The sequence below is a fragment of the Phoca vitulina genome, unplaced genomic scaffold (genome assembly GCF_004348235.1).
Source record: "Phoca vitulina isolate PV1807 unplaced genomic scaffold, GSC_HSeal_1.0 scaffold99, whole genome shotgun sequence".
Taxonomy (NCBI): Eukaryota; Metazoa; Chordata; class Mammalia; order Carnivora; family Phocidae; genus Phoca; species Phoca vitulina.
Window position 1 is genome coordinate 642,573 of NW_022589802.1, and position 23,719 is coordinate 666,291.

General features: G+C 55.5%; 1 protein-coding gene across 3 annotated transcripts in view; it reads left to right on the forward strand.

Moving 5' to 3' along the window:
* Positions 1-136: 136 nt before the first annotated feature.
* PDZD4 (PDZ domain containing 4) overlaps positions 137-23,719 on the forward strand; it is a 28,283-nt gene continuing 4,700 nt past the window's right edge. Inside the window, exons 1-3 of one of the 3 annotated variants that reach the window (XM_032397501.1) lie at positions 137-477; positions 21,980-22,233; positions 23,272-23,362. In XM_032397501.1, coding sequence (XP_032253392.1) covers positions 418-477; positions 21,980-22,233; positions 23,272-23,362 — 405 coding nt within the window. In that variant the 5' untranslated portion in view covers positions 137-417. The remainder of the gene's footprint in view (positions 478-21,979; positions 22,234-23,271; positions 23,363-23,719) is intronic. The other 2 variants (XM_032397502.1, XM_032397503.1) reach the window with 2 other exon arrangements.

The window sequence follows — 23,719 nt, forward strand, 5'->3', positions numbered from 1 at the left end:
TGGGTGGGAGCCGGAGGCGGCAGCGGCAGCGGCAGCGGCAGCGGCAGCGGCGGGCCCCGCGGGCGGGGAGGCGCGCGGCCCACGGCCCCTGACGGCCCCCGGCGGCCCGGCGCGCCCCCGCGCCTCCTGGGGGGCCGTCGCCCAGCAACGCCCGGCGCGCCCGCCCATCCCCCGCTGCCCTTTTTTTCCTGGCCGGGTGCGAGGGAGCATGCCCGCGCCTGGCCTCAGCCGGCGGAGTTAACCCGAGGGGCGTGGAGCTGCCCCTCCCTCGGGGGCGTCCTCCCCTCCCCCGCTCAGCGGCCCGCCCCCTGCACTAGGGTATGGCCCCCGGCCCCGGCCCGGGACCCGAGGTCCCGCACTCCGGCCGGTGAAAGGCGTTTTCCCGTTCCCGCCCTCCTCCCCTCGCTGGCCAGCACCATGGGATGTAATATGTGTGTGGTTCAGAAACCGGAGGAGCAGTACAAAGTGATGCTTCAGGTAGGGGCCGCTGGGGCGGGGGGCGTGGGCGCCACCTGGGGAAGAAGCTGGTCGCAAACCCGGGAGGGCTGAAGGGCTCGAAGAGGAAGAGGTAGGGAGCCATTCCTGCCCTCAATTTCTGGGGCTGCTGGGTGTTGGCGCTCCGTGGGAAGCAGTCACAGATGGGGGGAGCTGCGTGGGGATGGGGTGTAGGGCGCATCCCTTGGGCGCCCGGAGTAGATGGGGACGTGAACCCTGGGTCCAGATCGGCCTGGGTCCGGAAGTTGGGCTCGGCCCGGTCCGGCGCGCTTGCACCCCGGGCCCGGGAGCCCGGAGGCGCGGTGTTGCCGGCGCCCGCGCGGGATGGAGGTTGCATAGCAACGGGCTCCGTTCCCTGCACACGCTCGCCCCGCTGGACCCAGGGCGGGGGAGGGAGCTGGGCACCCGCGGCGCTGGGGGCGGCCAAATCCAGGGCCCGGAGGGCCAGGGGCGCAGGAGCGCGCGGGCGGTCTGGGGCTGGGGTGCTTATCCCGGCACCCACTCCCCGCTCCGGCCCTGCCCAAATGGTGGGCTCCCAGGCTGGGGTACCGCGGGCTCAGCGAGGGGAGGGCTGTCTGCAAGCAGCGGTGCCCGGCTCGCTCCCTGCCCTGCGGGGCCTCGGGTCCAGAGCCGCGGGGGGCGTGGACCGGGCGGTGTTCGGCGGGGCAGGCGGGGAGACGCCCGGCCGCGCGCTCGGAACCCAAGCCCAGCCCGGTGGCCCGGAGCCGGGCTTCCTTGCTTGTGCGTGGCGTGACTTCGTGAGTGCGTGCTTGTGCCCCGTCTGTGTGTGCGCGGAGGCTCCTCGGGCCCCGCGTGTGTGTACTTTCTGTGTGCGCTCAGAGAGGTGTGTCTAGGGAAATGGCCCGCATGGTGTGGCCTGAGACGCCCCCGGGGCTCAGGGGAGGGAGTTCAAGGTCGGAGGGAGTCGGGACCCAGGGGCAGACCCGGCGCAGACAGGTATGCACTTCAACTCCGGGTTTATGGGTCAGGACTGGGGAGCAGGCGCTGGTCCGTGCGGTGTTGGCTGGGGGCAGTGGGGTCTCCTTAGAAGAATAGGGGGAACTCCTGTAAGCACCCGCGGGGGCGCGGTGTGTGGGGGGGTGGGGGAGGAATCGGCGTCTCGGGGGGGGGTGGGGAGGCCGCGGGAGCCCAGCTTTGGTGCTGTGAGCCTGGTTCTGGCCACTGTGAGCGGGAGGGGGCACGACGGGGACTCTTGCTCTGCCCTGGCCGCGCCGCTCCCTCCTCTCTGAGGCTCTGGGTGCCGGGGCGCGCCCTGCGCCTTTCCCGCTCGCTGCCCCTCGCCTTTCTTCCGTTCTCGCCGTGCGCCCCCGGGCTGTGCCGCTCGGCTTGTTCCCGCTGTCTGGAAGCCGTGCCTGGCCATTGTCATTGCCCGCTCGTGGAATCGGGCTCGGTAATCACTCGCGCTGGGACCGAAAGGCAGTCCCTTGGAATCCCAGCGGCGGGCACCGGGGCTGCAGGCGGAAGGTCGCGCTGCCCTGGTTGGTTGGTGACGCCGTGGGATCCCACCCTCACGCCTTCCTTTCTTGGAATTATTCCACCAAATGTCAAGCGATTCCAAAGCTCTTGGCTCTTGACTTCCTCACAGAGGGACTGAGGTAGTATTTCATTTAAGGCCGACCTCATGGGGGTGTGTGGAAAGCGGAGGGCGACCTGCGCTGCCTACAGGCTTGAAATGAGCCGGGTCGAGGGGCGACACTGAGGTGGCCCTTCTGGCTCCCCCTGGCAGTGAGTGAGGGGAGGCTGCCACAGTTGGGGCTGGGACTGCCTTCAGGGAGGCTCCATGGTGGAAGAGGGCTTGAGATGAACCTCGGCAGGAAAGTTCAGAGCCAGGCTTTCCTTGAGAGAGAGCCCCAAGCCCTGGGGAGATAGGTCCCCAGGAGGAGGGGTCCGCATGCCAGCTGCCCTCTCTGGGGACACCGCTCCCTTTTAAAGCTCCTGCCGAAGTTTGGGCAGAATCAGAGCCTGGGTGCGCTTTTAAAAGAGGAGTGATCCTTTAAAATGAAGGGGAGGGGCGCCTGGGTGGCTCAGTCCCTTAAGCCACTGACTCGATTCTGGCTCAGGTCCTGATCTCAGGGTGGTGAGATCGAGCCCCAGCGTGGGGCTTGTGTGCTGGGTGTGGAGCCTGCTTGAGATTCTCTCTCTCTCTCTCCCTCTGCACCCCCCCCAAAATAAATAAGTAAATAAAATAAAATTAAGGGGAGACAAAAGAAGATTGAATAAAAAGGAGCTGGAAAGCAGGGAAAACCATTAGTGGTCCCAGATGACCCCGTTTCTGGGGGCTGGAGTCCCGGGCACAGCGGGGTGAGCATTTCCTGGCCCAGTCCGGCCTCTTCTCAGAGCAGAAAGAAGCTTTTGTCCCAAAAGACCAGTCAGACCCCTTGCCTGGCTCCCATACTCCCCTAAACACTGGTACTCCCCTAGCCTAAATGGTACTTCTCGCAGTCCAGTCTGTACCTGCCTGTGGCCTCCGCACCTCATGAGAGTAAGGGACCCGGGTGGGGCACGGTGCAGCCCAGAGAAATGCACATGCACACCTACACCACTTGCCAGGGGACTTCCTCGTGCCTTACGTTCTCCAACCCCCAGGTTAAGAACTCCAAGTGTCTGTCCTACCCTTGAGTTCCAGGCCCTTTTCTCCTGATGGCACAAAACAAACTACAGCTTTATCGAGCATACCCTGATAAAGTGTGCAATCGGTGGTTTGTCATATATTCAGGGAGTTGTGCAACCATCACCACTATCTCATTCCAGAACATTGTCATCACTCCAAAAAGAAACCCTGTCTTTAGCAGTCATGTACCCATTTCCCCCAACACCTCCTAGCCCCTGGCAACCACTAATCTCTGTATGGATTTGCCTGTTCCAGACATTTCATCTTAATGACCATAGGAACCATACAATACATGATTTATTTTGTGTGCGGCTTCTTTCATTTATCATGTTTTCTTTTTTTAAAATGTTTTTTTTTTTTTAAAGTACTCTCTACCCATCCAATGTGGGACTCAAACCCATGACCTGAGATCAAGAGTTGCACGCTCTTCTGACTGAGCCAGCCAGGCACCCCCTAAATTTCTTTTTATTGCTGAGTAATATCCTATTGTGTGGCTATACCACATAGTATTTATCCATTTACCCATTGATGAACACTGGGGTTGCTTCCACCTTTTGACTATTGTGAATAATGTGGTTGTGAACATGGGTATATAAATATCTGTTTGAGTCCCTGCTTTTATTTTATTTTTAAAGAGATTTTATTTAATTTTTTATTTTTATTTTTTAAAGATTTTATTTTATTTTATTTTTTAAAGATTTTATTTATTTATTTGACAGAGAGAGAGAGACAGCTAGAGAGGGAACACGAGCAGGGGGAGTGGAAGAGGGAGAAGCAGGCTCCCGGCCGAGCAGGGAGCCCGATGTGGGGCTCGATCCCAGGACCCTGGGATCATGACCTGAGCCGAAGGCAGACTCTTAACAACTGAGTCACCCAGGCGCCCCTAAAGATTTTATTTTTAAGTAATCTCTACACCCAACGTGGCGCTCAAATCCACAATCCTGAGATCAAGAGTCACGTGCTCTGCGGACTGAGCCAGCCAGGCACCCTCAGTCCCTTTTAATTTAATAGTTAAATTAAAAATAATTTAATTTTTTTGGGTATATACCCTGAAATGGAATTGCTGGATTATATGGTAATTCTGTTTCATTTTTTGAGGAGCTGCCGAACTCTTTTCCACAGGGGCTGAGCCACTTTACATTCCTACCAGGAATGTAAGAGGGTTCCACTTTCTCCACATGCCCCCAGTGCATGTTTTTGATTATAGACATCCTACTGTGCATGACGTGGTATGATTGTGGTTTTGATTCGTAGTTCCTGAGTGATGTTGAGTATCTCTTCATACATTGTCCATTAGTATGTCTTTTCTGGAGAAATGTCTATCTTTATGCCAGTACCACTCTGCTTTTACTATAGCTTTGTAAGTAAATTTTATTTTCTTTAATTTTTAAAATATTTATTTATTTGAGGGAGAGAGATAGCGCGCATGAGCAGGGGGAGGGACAGAGGGAGAGGGAGAAAGAATCTCAAGCAGACTCTGTGCTAGGCAAGGAGCCTGATGCAGGGCTCAATCTCATGACCCTGAGATCATGACCTGAGCCGAAACCAAGAGTCCAACATTTTAACCAACTGAGCCACCCAGGTGCCCGTTATTTTTTTAAAGATTTTTTTGGGGGCGCCTGGGTGGCTCAGTCAGTTAAGCGTCTGCCTTTGGCTCGGGTCGTGATCCCGGGGTCCTGGGATCGAGCCCCGGGTCCGGCTTCCTGCTCGGTGGGAAGCCTGCTTTCTCCCTCTCCCACTCTCCCTGCTTGTGTTCCCGCCCTTGCTATCTCTCTCTGTCAAATAAATAAATAAAATCTTTAAAATTTTATTAGATTTTATTTATTTATTTGATAGAGCACAAGCGGGGCGGGGGGAGCAGCAGAGGGAGAGGGAGAAGCAGGCTCCCCGCTGAGCAGGGAGCCTAATGCTTGGGCTCGATCCCAGGATTCCGGGATCATGGCACGAGCCGAAAACAAGAGTCAGATGCTTAACCAGCTGAGCCACCCAGACGTCCTGGGAATTGTTTTCTTAACTTCCTTTTCGTCTTTCTCATTGCCACTGTGTAGAAATGCAGTTGATTTTTATATATTGATCCTGAATGCTGCAACCTTACTCAACTCATTTATTAGCTCTCATTGTTTCTTAGTGGATTCTTGAGGATCTTCTATATGTGGGATTATGTCATGAGCAAATAGAGATACTTTTACGTCTGCCATTCCAATCTGGATACCTTTTATTTCTTGTTCTTGCCTATTTGCTCGGGCTAGAATCTCCAGTACCGTGTTGGAAAGAAGTGAGAGCAGACATCTTTGCCTTGCTCCTGATCTAAGAGGGGAAGCTTCCAGTCTATCACCAGTGAGTTAGAAGTTAGCTGTAGGTTTCTCATAAATGCTCTTTATCAAGTCAAGGAAGTTCCCTTCTATTTGTAGTTTGGGTGTTTTTATGATGAAGTGTTGTTAGACGTTGTCAAATGTTTTCTGGGTGGCTATTGGGATGCTCCGTGGCTTGGGCCCCTCATGCTACTGACGTGGCCCAGCACCGCGCGCTAAGTGCAGCCCCGCAGAGCCCCAGCCCCACTTCCGTCCCATCAGTATTGAACCAGGCCAGTATTGAACCGGGCGGGCGCTGGGGTGGGGGCGGGGTGCCACACACCAACAAGCTCGACAAGCTCAGAAAGGTAGAAGGATCTTGGGGGGGGTGGGCGGTCTTGCACGTTGAGTTAGGAAGAGGCAGCAACCAGGTGCCAGAGGGTGAAAGGTGGGCAGGAAGCGGAGTCAGCACCAAGGCGCACGATGCCTGCTGAGAGCCCTTCCTGATGCCCTTGCAGGCTGGGGGCGCTGTCCTGCCCTGGGGCACCTTGACCCCTTTGTCGTGGATCTAATCACACCCCACTCTGTTGGGCTTCTCTCTGCCTCTTTGTCTTTCCCCTGCCACCCCAGTCTTCTAGATCTTGGTGCCCCCTCTCTGACACCATCACATGCTTGCTGGCCGGCCTGGTGCACAGGAGACCTATGTGACAAAGGAGACTAGCCCCTGGCCCACTGCACCCATTCCCTACAGGGCTTGGCCAGACCTCTGCTCTTCTCCCTTCTTTCAGCCTCGAGTGACTCAGGACCACCATCCGGCTCCCCTCTGTCCACATCCAGAGAGGTCAAAGGACAGCCCTCCAGGTCTCCTTGTGATGCCCCCCCCCCAGGTCTTTTTTCCTCAGGCTCCTGCTGGCGTAGCCCCCGCCCCCACCCCGCTGTGCCAGCCCTCCTTCCTTGTGCTGAGGATCACCGCCCCCCCCCCCCCCCCCCGGGCCTTTTTGTAATGGGAGAGACTGGCGGGGAACAAAGAGGCAACAGTTGGGGAGAGAAGGGCCCAGTGTGCTGCAAGAGCAGGGTAGAGGGCAGCGGGCCCACAGCTGTCCCCTCTCTCCATCTTCATCCTCCGTGGCGGCTCCCCTCACCCTGACATGCTCCTTGCCCCTTGAGTGGGGGCTTCCTGTGAGCAGGATTTGGTTCTTTTTTTTTTTTAAGATTTTATTTATGTATTTGACAGAGAGATTGACAGCGAGAGAGGGAACACAAGCAGGGGGAGTGGGAGAGGGAGAAGCAGGCTTCCCGCCGAGCAGGGAGACCGATGCGGGGCTCGATCCCAGGACCCTGGGATCCTGACCTGAGCCGAAGGCAGACGCTTAACGACTGAGCCCCCCAGGCGCCCCAGCAGGATTTGGTTCTGTCATTGTGTCTTGCTGCTGAGTGCCCTGCCTGTCCGGAAGTAGGTAGGCCCTCTGGAAGTAATTGGAGCACTTGAGTGGGGCACTGAATTCCAGTAGCCATCATCTACACAGGATCACCATGTTTTTCCATTGTCTCAATATGTTAAAGTGCCCTTCCTCCCTTACCTCAGTTCCAAGGACTGCCTGAGCCATCGGGGTAGAAAATTCTAGAAAATGCAAACTAATCTACAGTGACTGGAAGGCAGATCAGCATTTGCACGGATGGGCGGAAGGGAGGGATGACAAAGGGGCATGAGGATACTTGAGGAAATGGTCACTATCTTGATTGTGATGATGGTTTCACAGGTGTATATTTACAGAACTTTAAAGTGTTATGCTCTAAATATGTGCATTTGATTATATGGCAATTATACCTCAGTAAATCTTTAAAAACAAGAAATACACGTAACACACACACCAAAGGAAAAACACATGAGAGTACTTAGCCCAGCATGGGGCTCTAGTGGGGTTGGGTGGGTCTTTCCCTCCTCCTGTTTCTGGGTCCCCAAAGGGAAGACAGTACCATGTGGGAATAAAGAGTGCCTGCCTCCCAGGGTCATTGCCATGGGGAAATCAGCAACCTTTGCTCATCTGGCACTGGGTCCCCTGGGATCTCATTTGGCTAGGGGGTGGAGTTGTTGCCATCAGGCCATTTAGTCAGTGGTTAAGGCGTGGCAGTTGGGTGGAGACAGCCTTACTCATGGACATGACACAGTTAATGTCCAGTGACAGAAGAACGTTCAGTATTATTCTGAGGATTTCTGTATGTGAAAGAAAGGAGAGAAAACTTTACACAGGAAGAGGAGCCCCTAGTTGTGAAGTGTAAGGTCTAAGATTAGTGAGGAGCCAGAGGAGGAAAGACTGAGAAGTTGGGGCTCAGGGGCTTCTTTGTAGTGCAGCCTGCCTCTTGCTCATGCTTGCTTTGAGCAGTGGAAATGAAGAGCATCTCATAAAGAATATCATTCTGATTACTGCTAGACTTGGATCATGCTCTTGGGCCAGTCAGGTTAGCCCAGAGGTGGGCGGGTGGATGTTTTTAGTTGTGAGCTTACACCCGAAGGTTGATCTTTTTTTTTAAGATTTTATTTATTTGACAGAGACACAGAGAGAGAGGGAACACAAGCAGGGGGAGTGGGAGAGGGAGAAGCAGGCTCCTGGCCAAGCAGGGAGCCCGACGCAGGACTCGATCCCAGGACCCTGGGATCATGACCTGAGCCGAAGGCAGATGCTCAACGACTGAGCCACCCAGGCGCCCTGGTCTTTTTTTTTTCTTTTTTAAGATTTTATTTATTTGACAGAGAGAGAGCAAGTAGGGGGAGCGGCAGAAGGAAAGGGAGAAGCAGGCTCCCGGCTAAGCTGGGAGCCTGATGTGTTGTGGGGCTCAATGCGTCGCGTGGCTCCATCCCAGGACCCTGGGATCATGACTTGAGCCAAAGGCAGACTCCCAATCGGCTGAGCCACCCAGGCGCACCCCCCGCCCCCTGCAAAGTTGATCTTGATGATGACCTCAAGAATTGCTTTGCTTTTTCACACAGGCCATCTGGGGTATCCTTCCTTCCTAGCCACTCTTTCCAGGCAGACTTCAGAGGTGCCCTGAGAGACCTTCTCTCACCTAGAAAGGCAGGGGGGCCAGGGCTGGTGGATCAGATTTCAGCAGACCCTGGGTGGCACCACCATCCACTCAACAGCTTTGGGGAGGGAAGGGGTAAGAGGGAAGGAGAGACCCTTTGAGTCACTTGTCTGGTGTCCGAACCTCATTCAGGTATGTGTGCATCCTCCCTGGTTCCTTGAGGGGGTGCTCTGGGCCAGCACAACTCAACCCTAAGGCCCTTGTTAAAATGCAGAACTGGAGCAGGTCCAGGGCCTGAGAGTCTGCATTTCTCACAAGCTCCCAGGCCACGTCCATGCTGCTGGGCCTTGCACCAACCACACCAAGAGCAAGGACCTCAGGAAGGAACTCAGGGTAAATCAGTGAAGCCCTGAATCACATCAACATGACCTAGGAAGTGAGTTTGCTACAAGAGACAAGGCATCACCTGAGACCTACCAAATCAATTTCCAGGGGTCTTTGCCCCCCTGAGGTTCCCAAGGGACATACTGTGTGCTAGCTAAGCAAGCCTCCTTTCCCATCGCCCACACCCTCACCAACACACAATCAGCTCACCTGGGCGCCCAGACATACACACCACTCCCAAACTACTAAAAAGGGTTTTTTGTTTTTTTTTTTAAAGATTATTTATTTATTTATTTGACAGAGAGAGAGAGACAGCCAGAGCAGGAACACAAGCAGGGGGAGTGGGAGAGGGAGAAGCAGACTTCCCACTGAGCAGGGAGCCTGATGCGGGACTCGATCCCACGACTCTGGGATCATGACCTGAGCCGAAGGCAGACCCTTAACGACTGAGCCACCCAGGCGCCCCTAAAAAGGCTTTTGAGAGGAAGCCCTCCCATGCTTCCTTTTCTTTCTCCTGCCCCTGGGCAAGAAGGGGTGGGCACAGTTAGGGGCTTGGATGGTGTGGTTTGTCCAGGTAGCCACGACTGGGGCCATGCTGTTCGCTGTGCCCTGCTAGAATTCTTACAAATTAAGGCATTTCGTAGCCACTGATGCAATTCATTTAGGCAAGGATCATCCTTGGATGGTAAAACCATTACATAAAGGTTGTCCGGAACAAGATGGTCACAGGGTCTCAAGGTATTACCCCAGGTGACTTGTAAATTAGGAAGGGAAAAAGAGAGACCTGGCAGCCATGATTTTGACCATGTGACTAAACCAAATCAAGCATCCCCAGCAGTGGGACGACCTGATGGTGGGGAGGGGGTACTACCCAGCGATTTGTCAAAGCACTTAAGCTGAATCTAATGAGGGCAGATCCAGACTCAGGCGTTGTGCAAAGCAGCTGCCCTGGACTCTTCCAAGAGGTCAATGCCATGAAAGTTAAAGAAAAAAGAACCTAACAACCAAATGTAATGTGTGTGGTCCTTGATTGGATCCTGGGTCCAGAAACAAAAACAAACAAGCTATAAGGGTATTAGTGGTGCATTTGTAGAGGTGTGGGGGTGGCTGATGATTACATCAGTGCTAAATCCATGAGCACATTAAGGGTGGTGTGGTTACTCCTGGAATGGGAGCATTGGTGTTGGCATCTTGCTTGCAAAATGTGTGTGTAGAAAGGGGAGAGCAGGTGTGGGAATGTGCACTCGGGGAGATCTGCCTGACGGGAATGCAGGTATCCACTGTCAGATGTTGCAACGTCCCTGTGGGTTGACCATTTTCAAAATCCAGAGTTGGGAAAATAGGAGTGAGGACTTGTGCTGGGCCATTGAAAAGACAGAGCCTGCTCTGTCGGTTTGGGGGTCCCGATAACACTCGTCTGAGCCTGGGAAGCCAGCGACACAGGTACATCCAAAGTGTCCCTTGGACACTCTGTCAGCAGAGCTGAGAGCCATCAGTCAAGACTCGGGGCTCCAGGGCAGAGGGCAACTTCCGGTGTCTGTTTCCTTGTCTGTTTCTCCATCCCCAGAGTGGGGTTAGGAGAGTCCTAATGTAGCAGCCTTGGTCCCCACTAGACATCTACGTAGGTAACCCCCTACTCCCCGCCTTACCACGAGTGCAAGGGGCCTTTCGCAGGCCTCCGTGGGGTCCCAGGCCCCGCCCGGCACCCAGTCGGGGCTCTTTTCTCGGCCCCTCCCTCCCTCCCTCCCCCCCGCCCGCCCGCCCCGACGGCCCGCATCGCGGCAGCTGGGAAGTCCGGCGAGGGCCTCCCGGGGAGCCCCCGCACACACGCGCCAGCCTCCCTAGGTCGGGGCCCGGAGACTCGCTCCCGCCGAGGGTGGGAGAGGACTCGCGCCCAGCGCCCGTGCGGGAGACGACGGCCAGCCCTGCTCGCGCCGCCGCCGCCCTCTTTGTCTGCTGCTCGGGGCCCGGGGGGAGGGGGGAGGGGGGAGGGGAGAGGGGCGGGGCGAGCGCGCCGGGGCGCCGCCGCTTCGCAGTCGGGGGCGGAGCGGGCCCGGCGCCTTCCCCGCGGCCGGTCGGCCCCTGCGGGATCGCGACTGGCCGCTGGGATTCCCCCGGAGCTGTCGCGGGCCCCCGCGTCCCCTCGTTGCCCCTGTGTCTCCTTCACCTGCCGCTGGTGTTTCTTCTCTTCCCCCGTGTTCCCCGCGCCTACTCCCAATGTCCCCCAAGGTCTTGGTGCCTGCACTACCCCCTCCCCCCCCCCCCCCCCCCCCCCCCCCCCGCCTCTTCGGCTCCGCCCCCCCCCCCCCCCCCCCCCCGCGCTCTTTGGCCTGAACTTTCCCTCTTGTCAACCTCCCATCAGCATTCAGAACGCTCAGGTGTCTCTCCTGGTAAAACCCAAAGGCAGCGCTCTCCGCCAGCCCCCAGCCACTCCAACCCCATTCTCTGCAAAAGTTCCCGAGCTTCACACCCCGCCCAGCCCAGCCTGCTGAGTGTCCCCCTCTGCGCTGGTCCACCTCTTCTTAACAGATGCCCCTCGATGCACTGTCTTGTTCAGCTTTCCTCCTTAGCTTCTCTCTGGCTGACTGTAAACTCTGGGTCTCTCTCTCCAACTGCTTAATGTAAGCGTGCCTCATGGTCCTTTGTGGGCCTCTTCTGTCTGTATTCAATCCCCCGTTAGCTCCTCCATCTCATGATTTTTATTTATAATTTATTTTTATGTTAAAGTAATCTCTAGCCCAACATGGGGCTCGAACCCACAACCCTGACATCAAGGGTCGCATGCTCTACCGTCTGAGTCGGCCAGGTGCCCCATCTCAGGCTTTTTTTTTTTTTTTTTTTTAAGATTTTATGTATTTATTTGACAGCGAGACACAGAGAGAGAGCACACAAGCAGGGGGAGTGGAGAGGGAGAAGCAGGTTCCCTGCTGAGCTGGGAGCCCAGAGAGGGAACACAAGTGGGGGGGGGGGTGGGCGGGGCAGAGGGAGAAGCAGGCTCCCTGCTGAGCAGCGAGTGCGATGTGCGATGATGTGTGATGATGTGCGACCGTGGGATCATGACCTGAGCCGAAGGCAGACGCTTCACTGACTGAGCCATCCAGGCACCCTGCTTTTTTTTTTCTTTAAGATTTATTTATTTATCTTCGAGAGAAAGATGGGGGCAGAGGAAGAGGGAGAGAGAAACCCAAGCAGACTCCCTGCTGAGAGCAGAGCCCGCCAGGGGGCTCGATCTCACGACCCTGAGATCAGACCTGACCCGAAACCAAGAGTGGTCTCTGAACTGGCTGCACCACCCAGGCGCCCTTCCCCCCATCTCATGGTTCGGGACACATGTAGGTGGAGTGGGGCATCCAGGATGTTTGCATGTCTCAGGAACTTTAAATCCGAGAAAAAATTTCCATTAATAAAACATGCCCATTTCCTGTGTTTACCCCAACCCCTGCATCGTCCACAGTGATCCTCACCTTTCTTGTCTCTGTGGATCTGGATGGCAGTCTTATTTTTATTGTGGGAAAGTCTATGACATCAAATTTACCATTAGTGACATGTACATTCGCATCACCACTATTTATTTCCAGAACATGTTCATCACCCCAAAAGGGAACTTCATACCCATTAAGCAGGCACTCCCCATTCTCCCTTCCCTGGGCCCTGGCAACCACTGCCACCTCCATCCCAGGCCAAGGCACCATGATCTCTCGTCTGGGCCACTGTGGTTCCCTGCTGCTCTTTCCCCTGCCTCCACTTGGTCCCCTCCTGCACGCTCCTCAATAGAGGCCGGGGCGATGTGTGCACATTATTCTCTGGAGAGCGCCAAGGGCTTAGCACTGGCTGGAATGTTCTTCAAAGTCCCTACCGTGGGGGGCTCCTTGTCATCATTTAGGTCTTAGGTCAAGTATCCCCGGGGAGGCTGTCCCTGCACACTCGATCGAAAGCAGTCCCCGCTTTAGCATTTTCGACCACATAACTCAGTGCTCTGAATGCAGTCCAAAACGGCCTTACTTGCCTGTTTCTTGCCTGGGTTCCGCCCCCGGCACTAGCCTCCCTGAGCACAGAGATCACGTCTGTCTTATTCATGGCTGTTCTTCCTGTTCTCCCAGTGCTCGGCGGGAGACGGGAACACGTCTTCCTTCCAGTGGTTCCCAGCTGCCTGGGGACACAGAGGGTCACTTGTGCACCCATAACCCCTGTGCTGACCTCATCTCCTGGGCTCCCTTGCCGCGGACCTTCTGAAACACAGCTTTGCCCCCTCCCCCTCCCACCTTCCAACCAGGCTTGAAGCAGTCTGCCTCTCAGCTTCCAAAGGGTGCCCTGGGGCAGAGGGGAGCCCGCCCTGCTTCCGGGGCTCATTCTCTACTGTCTCCCTGCTCCCTGGAGAAGCCGCATGCAAGACCACACAGGTCTGTCCCAAGAGTCCCTTGTCTTGAGCCCCCTGGAACGAGAGAGACCAGTGGGCAGTGGCCCAGTCGCCCAGATCCATCCCCACTACAGCCTCTGACACCCCCCCTCACCTTCCTTGCTCACTCCCAACACCCCTGATTGTTGGAAAGTTTTTCCCCCGTTACAACTCCCCCACCCCCACCCCACCCCCTCCTTTAGAGCCTGGGTTGAGGTAGGTCCCTGCCCTAACTTGTGTCTTGTCTCCTCACCCCACTACCTGATTGGCTACTCTGTGCCTGTCCACCCCCTGGTGGGGAAGGGTCCCACCCTTGTGACCTGGCTTGCATTGAGGGGCTGGGGTGGCCATTGTGTGTGGGGTGGCCGCAGGCTCCTTGTGAAGGCAGACCTGGGGGCCTGTCTGCTGTGCCTCCCTGCCTCGTTGGCTGGTGCTTATGGGGTCAGTGCTCCCCCGACCCCAGGGGCCTCCTGTCCTCTTCTGCTCAGACGCTGGGGCCCACACCTTGATCACCCACCTTAGAGGGAGCCAGTAGGGGGCCGGCAGAGGGGGGCTGCGCTGGGGGAACGGGGAAGGTGTCTGCCCAGTCTTGCTCCCGGGCCTGAGGCCCATTAAGCCTAACTGGCTGGCCCCGTGGTCAGGCCAGTCTCCCAGTGGCCCCTGGGGTGGGCATGGGATGGGGCCCTCGTGACCACCTCCTCTAGGGGGTGGGTGGCTGTGATTCATTCCCCCCCCTCACCTGGAGCCCACAGCCCGAGCGTCCCCCCGGGGCTTCCTTCACTCCCTCTGGGACTCCAGGCCCCTTTTTTGGGACACCTGGGCTGGAAATGGAAGGCAGTAGAGGGAGACTGCCGTCCCATCCTGGGCTGCCCTGGAGCCAGGAGAACAAACCAGTCACCTGCCACAGAGTCTGGAGCCTTGGGGAAACTGAGAACAGGTCAGAATATATCATGGGCTAGATTGCTTTTGTATATTTTCTCTGTGGTTATAAAAGCGATGTTCATTGGAGAAAATACTAGAAAGAACAAGAGAAAAGAAAAGTCACCTGTAAATACTATCTCCCATGAATTTTCTCCCAGTCTTTAAAGAAAGTATTGTGTTGAACACATATGCACATACCAGTGAATGAATATATGTAACATACACCCAGATCCGTGCTCCCAGAATTGAGGTCGCACTGGTCTAAACAGGTCTTTTTGCTTAATATTTTATCATGAGAATTTTCCAGCAATGGTGTTTTTTATTTTGCAGTTCATAAACATTTATTTTTTTTCAAAAAGTATAGCCAGGGCGCCTGGGTGGCTCAGTCGTTAAGCATCTGCCTTCGGCTCAGGTCATGATCCCAGGGTCCTGGGATCGAGTCCTGAGTCAGGCTCCCTGCTCGGCTGGGAGCCTGCTTCTCCCTCTCCCACTCCCCCTGCTTGTGTTCCCTCTCTCGCTGTGTCTCTCTCTGTCAAATAAATATATAAAATCTTAAAAAAAAAAAAAAGTATAGCCATGTTATATAAAGTTTGGAAAAAAAGGGGAAAAATCTCAGATTTCCCTCACACAATGTTTTTATATATTCTTTTCCAGCCTTTTTCCATAAACATATTTTATATGGTAATCATCCTAGTTCACATGTCATTTTATATCTTTTTTAAAAAGATTTATTTATTGGGGTGCCCAGGTGGCGCAGTCAGTGAAGCATCGGACTCGGTTTCGGCTCGGGTCATGATCTCAGGGTCGTGAGATTGAGCCCCACGTCAGGCTCCACACTCAGTGAAGTCTGCTTGAGTTTCTCTCTCCCTCTCCGTCTGCCCCTCCTGCTCCTGCTCTTTCTCTTTCTCTCTCTCAAAAATAAATAAATAAATCTTAAAAAAAGACTTATTTATTTATATGAGGGGCGGGAGGGGCAGAGGGAGAGTCTCACGCAGGCTGAGCGTGGAGCCCAACGCCATGCTGGATCTCCTGACCCTGAGCCGAGACTAGGAATCCGACGCTTCACCCACTGAGCCACCCAGGCGCCCTATTATATCTTTTTTGAGAAAAAGACATTTTACTGGAAGACTTTGGGAGGGCAGCTGTATGCTTTAATGAAGAAGACACTTAATGCCTAAGATTGTTGTGAAGTTGTTGGCATTAAAAATAATGCTGGTACCTCACTGAGTTAAACATAGATGGAGCGTAGGGCCTGGCACTTGCGCTCCTAGCCCAGAGATTTGAAAACGGGGTCTCAAAAACTTGCACACAAATATTCATAGCAGCGTTATTCACAGGTGGCCAAAAAGTGGAAACAACCCAATGTCTATTGACAGATGAATGGGTAAACGAAATGTGGTCCATCCATATAAAGGAATATTATGGGATACAATGGATTATTATTCGGCCATAAAGTACTAATGAAATACTAACGCTTACTGCACTATCGATGAACCTAGAAAATGTGTTAAGGAACGATGCCAAACACATCAGAGCACGTATTGTATGATTCCATTGATATGTGGACAGAAAAGAGAGTGGTGGGCGCTGGGGCTTAGGGTAATGTGGAGAGAATGGGTAGGGTCACCTTTTGCAGGGACGAAAATGTCCCAGAACGAGATGGAGGTGATGGCTGAAGAGCAGTGTGAAGGAGCTAAATGCCCCTGAAGTGTGCACTTTCAGATGGTCAAACGGCAAATTTTATGTTAGGTGTATTTTACCACAACAAAACTGCTCTGGCCATCCCTGTAATTCACATGGTATCTATTATTATTATTATTATTATTTAAAATCTATTACTTAGAGCAAATTTATTGGATCAAAGGGTATGATGAATATTTTCAAGATTCTTCATGGTTATTGACAAATTCTTGCAGAAAGTTTACCATTTTACAGTGTGTAAGGTTCAGACCAAGAGTGCGTGACTGGGTGACAGGGTCAGCCAGGATAAGGGCTGCTGAGCACCCTGGAGTCTGGAGGTGGCCACTGCCCTTGAGGCCTGTGGAGGCTGGGCTGGCAAGGTGCTTCAGTGCCTGGGGACCTAGGGCAGTGAGTGATCCCCTGGTGTGTAGACGGGAACCAGGCCACCTGGGCCACATTTGAGCAAAGGGGTGCCTCTAAAGCTTGGGTCCCCTCTCCCCACAGTGGAAATGAAGTGACTTCCAGCTCACCTGGGATTGCATTAGAGCTGTGGGTCTCAGGTCAGCCCACTTGGGCTCATGTGGGCAGCAGGAAATGGATCCGTGCTTGGAGGGTTCCTGAGTAGTGAGTACAAAGTCTATCTTGGGCGAGGCAGTGCTTGAGGGTTTGCTTGTTCTGCAAGCGCGCTATGAAACCCAATAGGATTGGCTGCCAAAAGATGGTTCCAGCTAAGGCAAAGAATGATGCCCGGCACATGGCAAGGCCAGCCTAGCCTGCCCCGCAGTGCTAGAGATGAGAGTCATCAGGAACTGGGGTGAGGGAGGATGTGGGACATTCAAGTGGGCTTCAGGCATACGTGGAGTATTAGAAAACAAAGTGGATTTCTTCTGGATTGTTCCAAAGGAGGGAGGTTTGTACTTGATGAAGGCACCATCTTCTAATACTGAGAGGTTCTGACAAGGGGCCGAGCCAGCAGGTATTGCTCTCCCTGAACTGGAAATGATGTTCCCAACGTGATCCTAATTCTGGATTCCTTCTGGATATAAGAAGGCACCCTGGGTCATGATCTCATGATCATGGGGGTATTGGGACGATCTCATGATCTCAGGTCTTGGGATCGAGCCCCCCTCTCTCGTCCTCTTGTCGGCTGTGCTCCCAGTGGGGAGTCGGCTTGGACAGTCTCTCCCTCTGCCCCTCCCCCCACCCGAGTGTGCATGCTCACTCTCTGTGTCTGTCTCTCTCATAAATAGACACATCTTAAAAATTTTTTTAATTAAAAAAATTAAAAAAAAAAAAAAGGCACCCTGGCCTGGTGGGAGAGACAGACACAGAAGCAGAGCTGAGGGCCACCTTGGAAGCCTGGGTGGGGCCCCTCAGGGCCTGGCTTCCCCTCCAAGCTGAGGATGAGGATGTGCTTGCTGTCTGTCCTCTGGCCCATGCTGAGCCTTTGACCTCCGCCGGGCCCCCTCTTGCCTTCTCAGGCGGGAAAGTGAATGAGTTTTGCAGCCAGCCTGCTTGGCAGCCTGAGGGGAGTCAAGTCTCAGGGCTGTCAAGCCATGCCCACATGCTGGGTCTACTAGGGTCCCCTCTGTGCTACGTGCTTAGCATGCTCCGCTTTCTCCCTGGGTGTCCGCTGGGCCTTTCATGGCTCCCTCAGCATGTGTCTGCTTCCCAGCGAGTGTCTCTGGCCAGGGATGGATACACCTGGGCACCTGTCCTTGAGTGGGTGTAGGTGACAGGAGGGGGGCAGGAAGTGATGAGCAGCTATTGAGGGAGGAAAGAAGGATACATGAAGGAGAGGGAATGATATAGGCTGACGTTTAGAGCTTAAGTGGGGAGGTGGCAGGGGGCGGGAGGGGAAGAGAAGACCCTCTAGAAGAAGGGGGTTCAACACAGGGTCATAGACCTGCTCCTGTTACCACCAAGCCCTACCGCCCACCCACACAAGCCACCCACTCCCTGATCCCCACACCCACCCCCTGCACAAAGGCCACCCTCACACAACACTCTACCTACACCTCTGTGCCCGTTCCTACGCGCCCACACTCACATGCCTTCTGCCCTCACCCCCTCCCACCCTCAGGGCACCCCCTTCCCAGTAGCCCCAACCCTTGCTTCTATGGCAGGGAGCGGGTTTCTCCCACGGGGCTGCTCAGCGCTGCTCCACAGAAGGCGTGCCCCGGCCTCCCCACTCACCGCCGCGGGCCTGGGTTCCTCACCCCCCGGGCCTGCGCTTCCGCGGCTTCGACGAGCCCTGGGAACACAGCCTGGCAGAGGCGCCCGCAGAGGGGCCCGCGAGCGGACCGGAGCTGCTCTTCTTAGTACTAACAGGTCATTTTCTCCCGCGGACCTAGCCCCCGGAGTAGGGGACTGGCCTCCCTGCCCGTGGCTGCCCCTCCACGAGCAACTGTTCTGAAATATTTCTCGAGTACAGAAAAGTCTGGCGCATCAGTTTGGCATCGGGCGCGTACTGCCACCCACCTCGATTTTGGCCCGTTGGTCTCAGCATTTTTTCCTTAAAAAGGCAGATTTGAAGTCGCCTGTGCACACCCATTCCTGACCCCATTCTTTTCCTTCCCTCGCCGGAGGGATTTGGGTTTGTCATTCTGATGCACGTTTTCTCCTCTTTATGCCATTAATGAGCAGGAATGCTTCCATATACCACACGCAGGAACAGAGCATGAGCTTTTGATGCGTTCTGCCCATGGTGGGTCCTTGGGCTGCTTCCGGGGTTGGCTATTAAGACGATGCTGCTCACAGCCCGCGGCTTGGTTTAGGCTCCCTCTTCTGTTTGCACTGGTTTTCCTACCGTGTTTGTATTTTTTTAGTGTTTTGTTGGAATTCTTTACAGAATATTCTGGATAATCCTTTATCAGTTCTATGCATTGTAAGCATCCTCTCTTAGCCTGTCTTATCTTTTCACTGTGTTTCTGTCCCTTGTTCGGAAGTTTTACTTTTAACATAGTCAAATTTATGTCTTTTCCATTCTTGCTTTCCCATTGTTTATCTTAAGAATTCTCTATTCCAACATCATGGACATTGTTCTCTCACCTCCACGGTAGGCAGTTTTGCTTTGTCCATTTAGGATTTTGATTCCAGTTTGGATTGTTTGTCAGGGGCTTGGAGTGGTGGCAGCAGGGGAGGGAGGTGGTGAGCGGGAGTGGGTCTTGGTGTCTTGGTGGGGAGAGCCTCTGGGCCTGTGGAGACATTTGCATGTGACTCAAGGTGGGGAATCTGAGGGCAAGCCGGCCTGGGTTCAGACATGCTGAGACTGGAGCAGGCACCTGTGGTCTTTCTGTAACCCATGATGGCAGGACGAGGGCAGGGCTCGAGGCAGAGCACTGGGTCGGTACTGTGTGCCTGGCCCCAGGCTACTTTGCTCATCACCCCACACTTCCCCACCTTGCCTGTAGCCCTCACCTGCTCTGGGAGGGGCTCATTTCTAACTTGTCACGGCCTGTCTCTGCCCCACTTATCTTCATTAGCTTGGGAGCACCCACTGACTGAGGAGGAGGAGAGAGGAAGCTGAAAGAGCACGTGGGTCAAGGGGAAGGCTGCTGGGCATCCCAGGCCTCCCTGTGATGACCCCGTCTCTGCAGGTGCCCATCCTCTTCTTGACGTCCCAGCCCACCCTGCATTCCCCTCCCCACTAGCTGGGCCCAGTTTCCATAGCAACATGGCCGCAGGCTAATCAACAGATTCCAGGGAGAAAGACATTCCTGCATTTCTCAATGTCACCTGAGCCCTCCTATTGCACACTTGTGGCCCTGCTGCGGGAGTTTCAGGGGGACACGTAGCCCTTGGAGATCTTGAGGACAGCCCAGCCCTTCTGCATTTTAGGGAAACCCTTGACTTAAGGGCAGTGGGGAGCTGGTCAATGTCCGAGACAAAAAGCCCTGGTTTGGAGCAGTTGCTGATTTCCGTGGTGTAAATACCCCCACCGTGGCCAGCGGCATGATGTCACTCAGCACGGGAAGAGACGCACAGGCACACGCCATTATATAGCATCTCCTATCCCCAGACACGCTAGGCACAAACACGAGAGTGTAGTAAAATAATTAGAAAGTCATGAGCTTGGAGTACTTACTGCCTTTGTTTTCAATATAATGCATTCCATTGTAAGATTAGTCTATCCAAGTGTTGATAACGGCTGGCTCACGGATTTCCTGACAGCTTCACAACCGGCTCTTCTAGGGTCTTCCAGGCCATTCCTCACATTCCCTCTGTCTACAGCCTTTCCCACACTGCCCGGCCTGCAGCTTCCCGAATTCCTCCCGTGCATTCAGCCTTCACCCCCCACCCCCCGCCTTTATACTTCCTCCTCTCGGGCGGTATCGACCACATTCTCACACTTACCCTTAGTTGGCAACTAATACCTTCTTGGCAGATGCTTGTGTTCTTCCTTATGGTTTTCTCTATTTTTCAAATGTTCTACAATGAACCTGTGTTTCTTTTATAATTAGACCAGACTGGTTAAAAAATTTTTTCTGACCAGGGAAAGTTTGTGGAGAGGGGAGACATCAGTACTGAGATTCTTATCTACAAGGACACAATGAAGTAGCAGATAGGTAATTATTTGCTTTCCTAAGACAGACCTCTCCCTGGGATGACACCCAGGGGTTAGTCTGTTAGGTGGCAGCCTGGAGACAAGATTTTGCAGTTGGATTGGGCATCTCTCTGCAGAACTCCCAACCCCCTGAGACACCCAGGGACAGAGATGGCACTGTGGGAATTCGGAGACCGGGACAACCCGGCCACTGTGCCCAAGTGCGGCCCTTCTCCCCTCTGTCGGTGGGCAGGTGCTGGGTCTGCGGGCCCTGCACTCTCCGTGCTGACTGGCAGGGACTCACAAGCCTCCCTCTCTCTCCCTTTCTCTGATGCGGGCCAGGTGCCCCCTGCTCAGGGAGCCTTCCCTACCCCCTTCCTAGATGGGGTGTGGCCGGCCCTCTGCTTCCTTAGCAGCCTCTCAAAGGTCTGGTTCCATGGTTACCCACGGGGTGTAGCCATTTGGAGTATCCCCGCTGGTGCGTGTCCTCCCTGGGCCCAGAACAGCCCTTCCACGAGCTGCTGAGTGGATTAGGAGACCCTGCCATCCCCCTCCTCCAGGAGCTGCTTCCTGATCCCTATCTCCCACCCCTCACTGCTCTCATGGCGCCTTCCCTGAATGCTGGCTGTGTCTGTTTGGTCCTTAGTCTACTTGCCTCCACACCAAGGAGCACCTTGAGGTCACAGCTTGTGGTACCTGGTTCACTCGCCCCAAAGTGACCATCCCAGGGCCCAATGCATACAGGCTGCTGCAGAAATCAGTGGCTGGGCTGGGGCCAGCCTTGGGCCCCCCAAGTCCCTTGAGGGCACACCTTGCTCCACCCAGCTGGCCCCAGAAAGCACTCCACCCTCCACCCTCCACCCTCCGCACGTTGTGGTCCTGATCTTCCCGTGAGGCTTCACCAGGCCAGCCTTCTCCCTGGCTCTGACCACTATGCAGCCCAGTCAGGCTCGTGACCTTGACTCACTCCCTTCATTTTGCTGAACTTCGGTTTTCTCATCTGCACAATGGGTTGTTGAGGTCAGGATTCGGGGGAGATGCACATCAGTGCCCAAGAAATGGCGGTGGTCTTAGAAGGGTCACTTCCTTGGTACCTCCCTTAGGTTGTCTTGCCATGTCAAGAGGCTCTGTGTGTGTCACCTTTTCTCTTCAGCGACTCTGTCATTGCCTTGAGGACAGAGATCCTGTCCTTCGTGTCTGCGTACTCTTTTCAATCCTCCTGCCTGAACCCATTTATGGACTGACTCCCATTGGGAGAGGGGTCAAAGTCTTCCTCCAGCCCTGATGTCAGATGCGCAGTCATTGCCAAGGGGGACTCTCCGCGGATCTCCTAGTGCTCTGGCTTCAGTGCTGCCTGAACGAGAAGCAGGTCCTGGAGTGAGGAGGATGGAAGTGTGGGTGGCTCCTGCTGGAGGATGTTCTAGGGTGGGGGCCGAGCCCCCAGACCCAGTGCCTGGTCACGGGGGCTCCCTCATCCCCAGACAGCACTGTGTAGGGGTAGGGCTGAGAAGTGGGGCTCACCCGGGAATGAGGGTGGAGAGCACACTCGTTGGTTGAGGAGACTGGGGTGTGGGTCGGCGGGTTCTCATGGGGGCGTGTCTCTGCCGCAGGTGAACGGGAAGGAGCTCTCCAAGCTGTCTCAGGAGCAAACCCTGGAGGCCCTGCGCTCCTCCAAGGAGCCTCTAGTGATCCAGGTGCTGAGACGCAGCCCCCGCCTCCGGGGGGACAGCTCATGCCATGACCTGCAGCTGGTGGACAGTGGCACTCAGACCGACATCACCTTTGAGCATATCATGGCGCTGGGCAAGCTGCGCCCGCCCACCCCGCCCATGGTCATCTTGGAGCCGTACGTCCTGTCTGAGCTGTGAGTCGCCCTCAGGAGGGCCCCGGGCCCTGCCTCCGGAGAGGGCACGCCACCCGGAGGCTACGTTGCTGCAGCTCTGGGTGTGGCAGGGAGACCCCGACTGGCCTGCCCTCTCGGGCAGGAAGCAGGCCCCTTGGCCTCCAGAGCTGACTGTGGCATATCCAAGGGCTCAGCAACCTCTAGGCCTCTACAGCCTCAGGCTGGACATCAGCCAGTGAAGGGACCAGGGGAGGCTTCACACACAGGCTTCCTGTGGTATCCACTCCCCAGGGCCAAGGGAGGAGCATCCTGGGAGCTTGCTCCTGGAAGGTTGAGGGCCGCAGCTCCTCCTCCTCCTCCATCCTCTCTTCTCCTCTGCCGTCCATCGTCTTCTGCCTCTCAAGCATCCCTCCTTGAATCTTCTCACATCCTTGTCTGTCCCATCCTCCCCCTGCTCTGAACTTCCTCCATCTCTTCGGCTTCTTTCTGGCCCAGTCGGAAGAAGGGCCTCTCATCCAGGCCTGGTGGCTCATTCCGCTAATCTAAACCTGTGCTGCAGAGCGGTGGTCCCGGGATCCCCTCCTCCACAGAGAGTGAGGCCCCTGGCCGCCAGCAGCCACGCTTAGCCTTGGGGCAAGGAGGGCTGCCCCTGGAGGTAGAGTGGGTCCTCCTCTACTCTCCAGCAGTCCTCTGGGGCCTGGATAACTCCTGGGGGCGTTGCATGAGCGGGGGGGGGGGGGGGGGGGGGGGGCAGTGCGGGGGGGGGGGGGCCAGTGCCGGGTGGGAGGGGCACCTGCAGTTTGGAGAAGTTGGTACCCTGCCGGCTGGGCTGGGCTGAGCGACAGGGTGGGATGGGGTAGGGAGAGCTAGGCATGCCTGTGTCCTCAGTGCAGACCCCTGCTCACTCCCGTTCAAGAAGCATTCCTGGTCTTTGCATGGATGCATGTAGCTCAGAAGGAGGGGCTCCATGCCGAGCTCACTGGGACCGGCCAGCCCGGGAGCTGGGGCGAGGGCACTAGAGGAGCAGATGGCTGGCCTGACCCCCCTTCTCCTGGGCAGCCCCCCCATCAGCCATGAGTATTATGACCCGGCGGAGTTCATGGAGGGCGGCCCGCAGGAGGCAGACCGTATGGACGAGCTGGAGTATGAGGTGAGCCAGGTGGCCAGGCCAGGGCAGGGATGGCTGTCTGCAGCCCAGCTCAGGCCTGGCTCCTCTTGTCCCCAGGCAGCCGAGCCTCGTGGCCCTTGCCGAAGCGCGGCTGCTTACTCAGGCTCACGGGTTGAGTCGGGGAGGGCATGGGTGAGGTCCCTTAGTCAGTCTGCGTAAGCGAGTCTGTGTCCCACGCATGTCTGTGTCCTGTGTGTCCCGTGTGTCTCGTGTGTGTCTCGGGCATTTCCTGGCAGGGGAGACCACGGCACACGTGCACCACTCGGGGTGGTAAGAGAGACCCTCCAAGCTGGAGGCTGGAAACTTGGCTCCGGGGGGCGTGCTGCTGGGGTTGGGGCT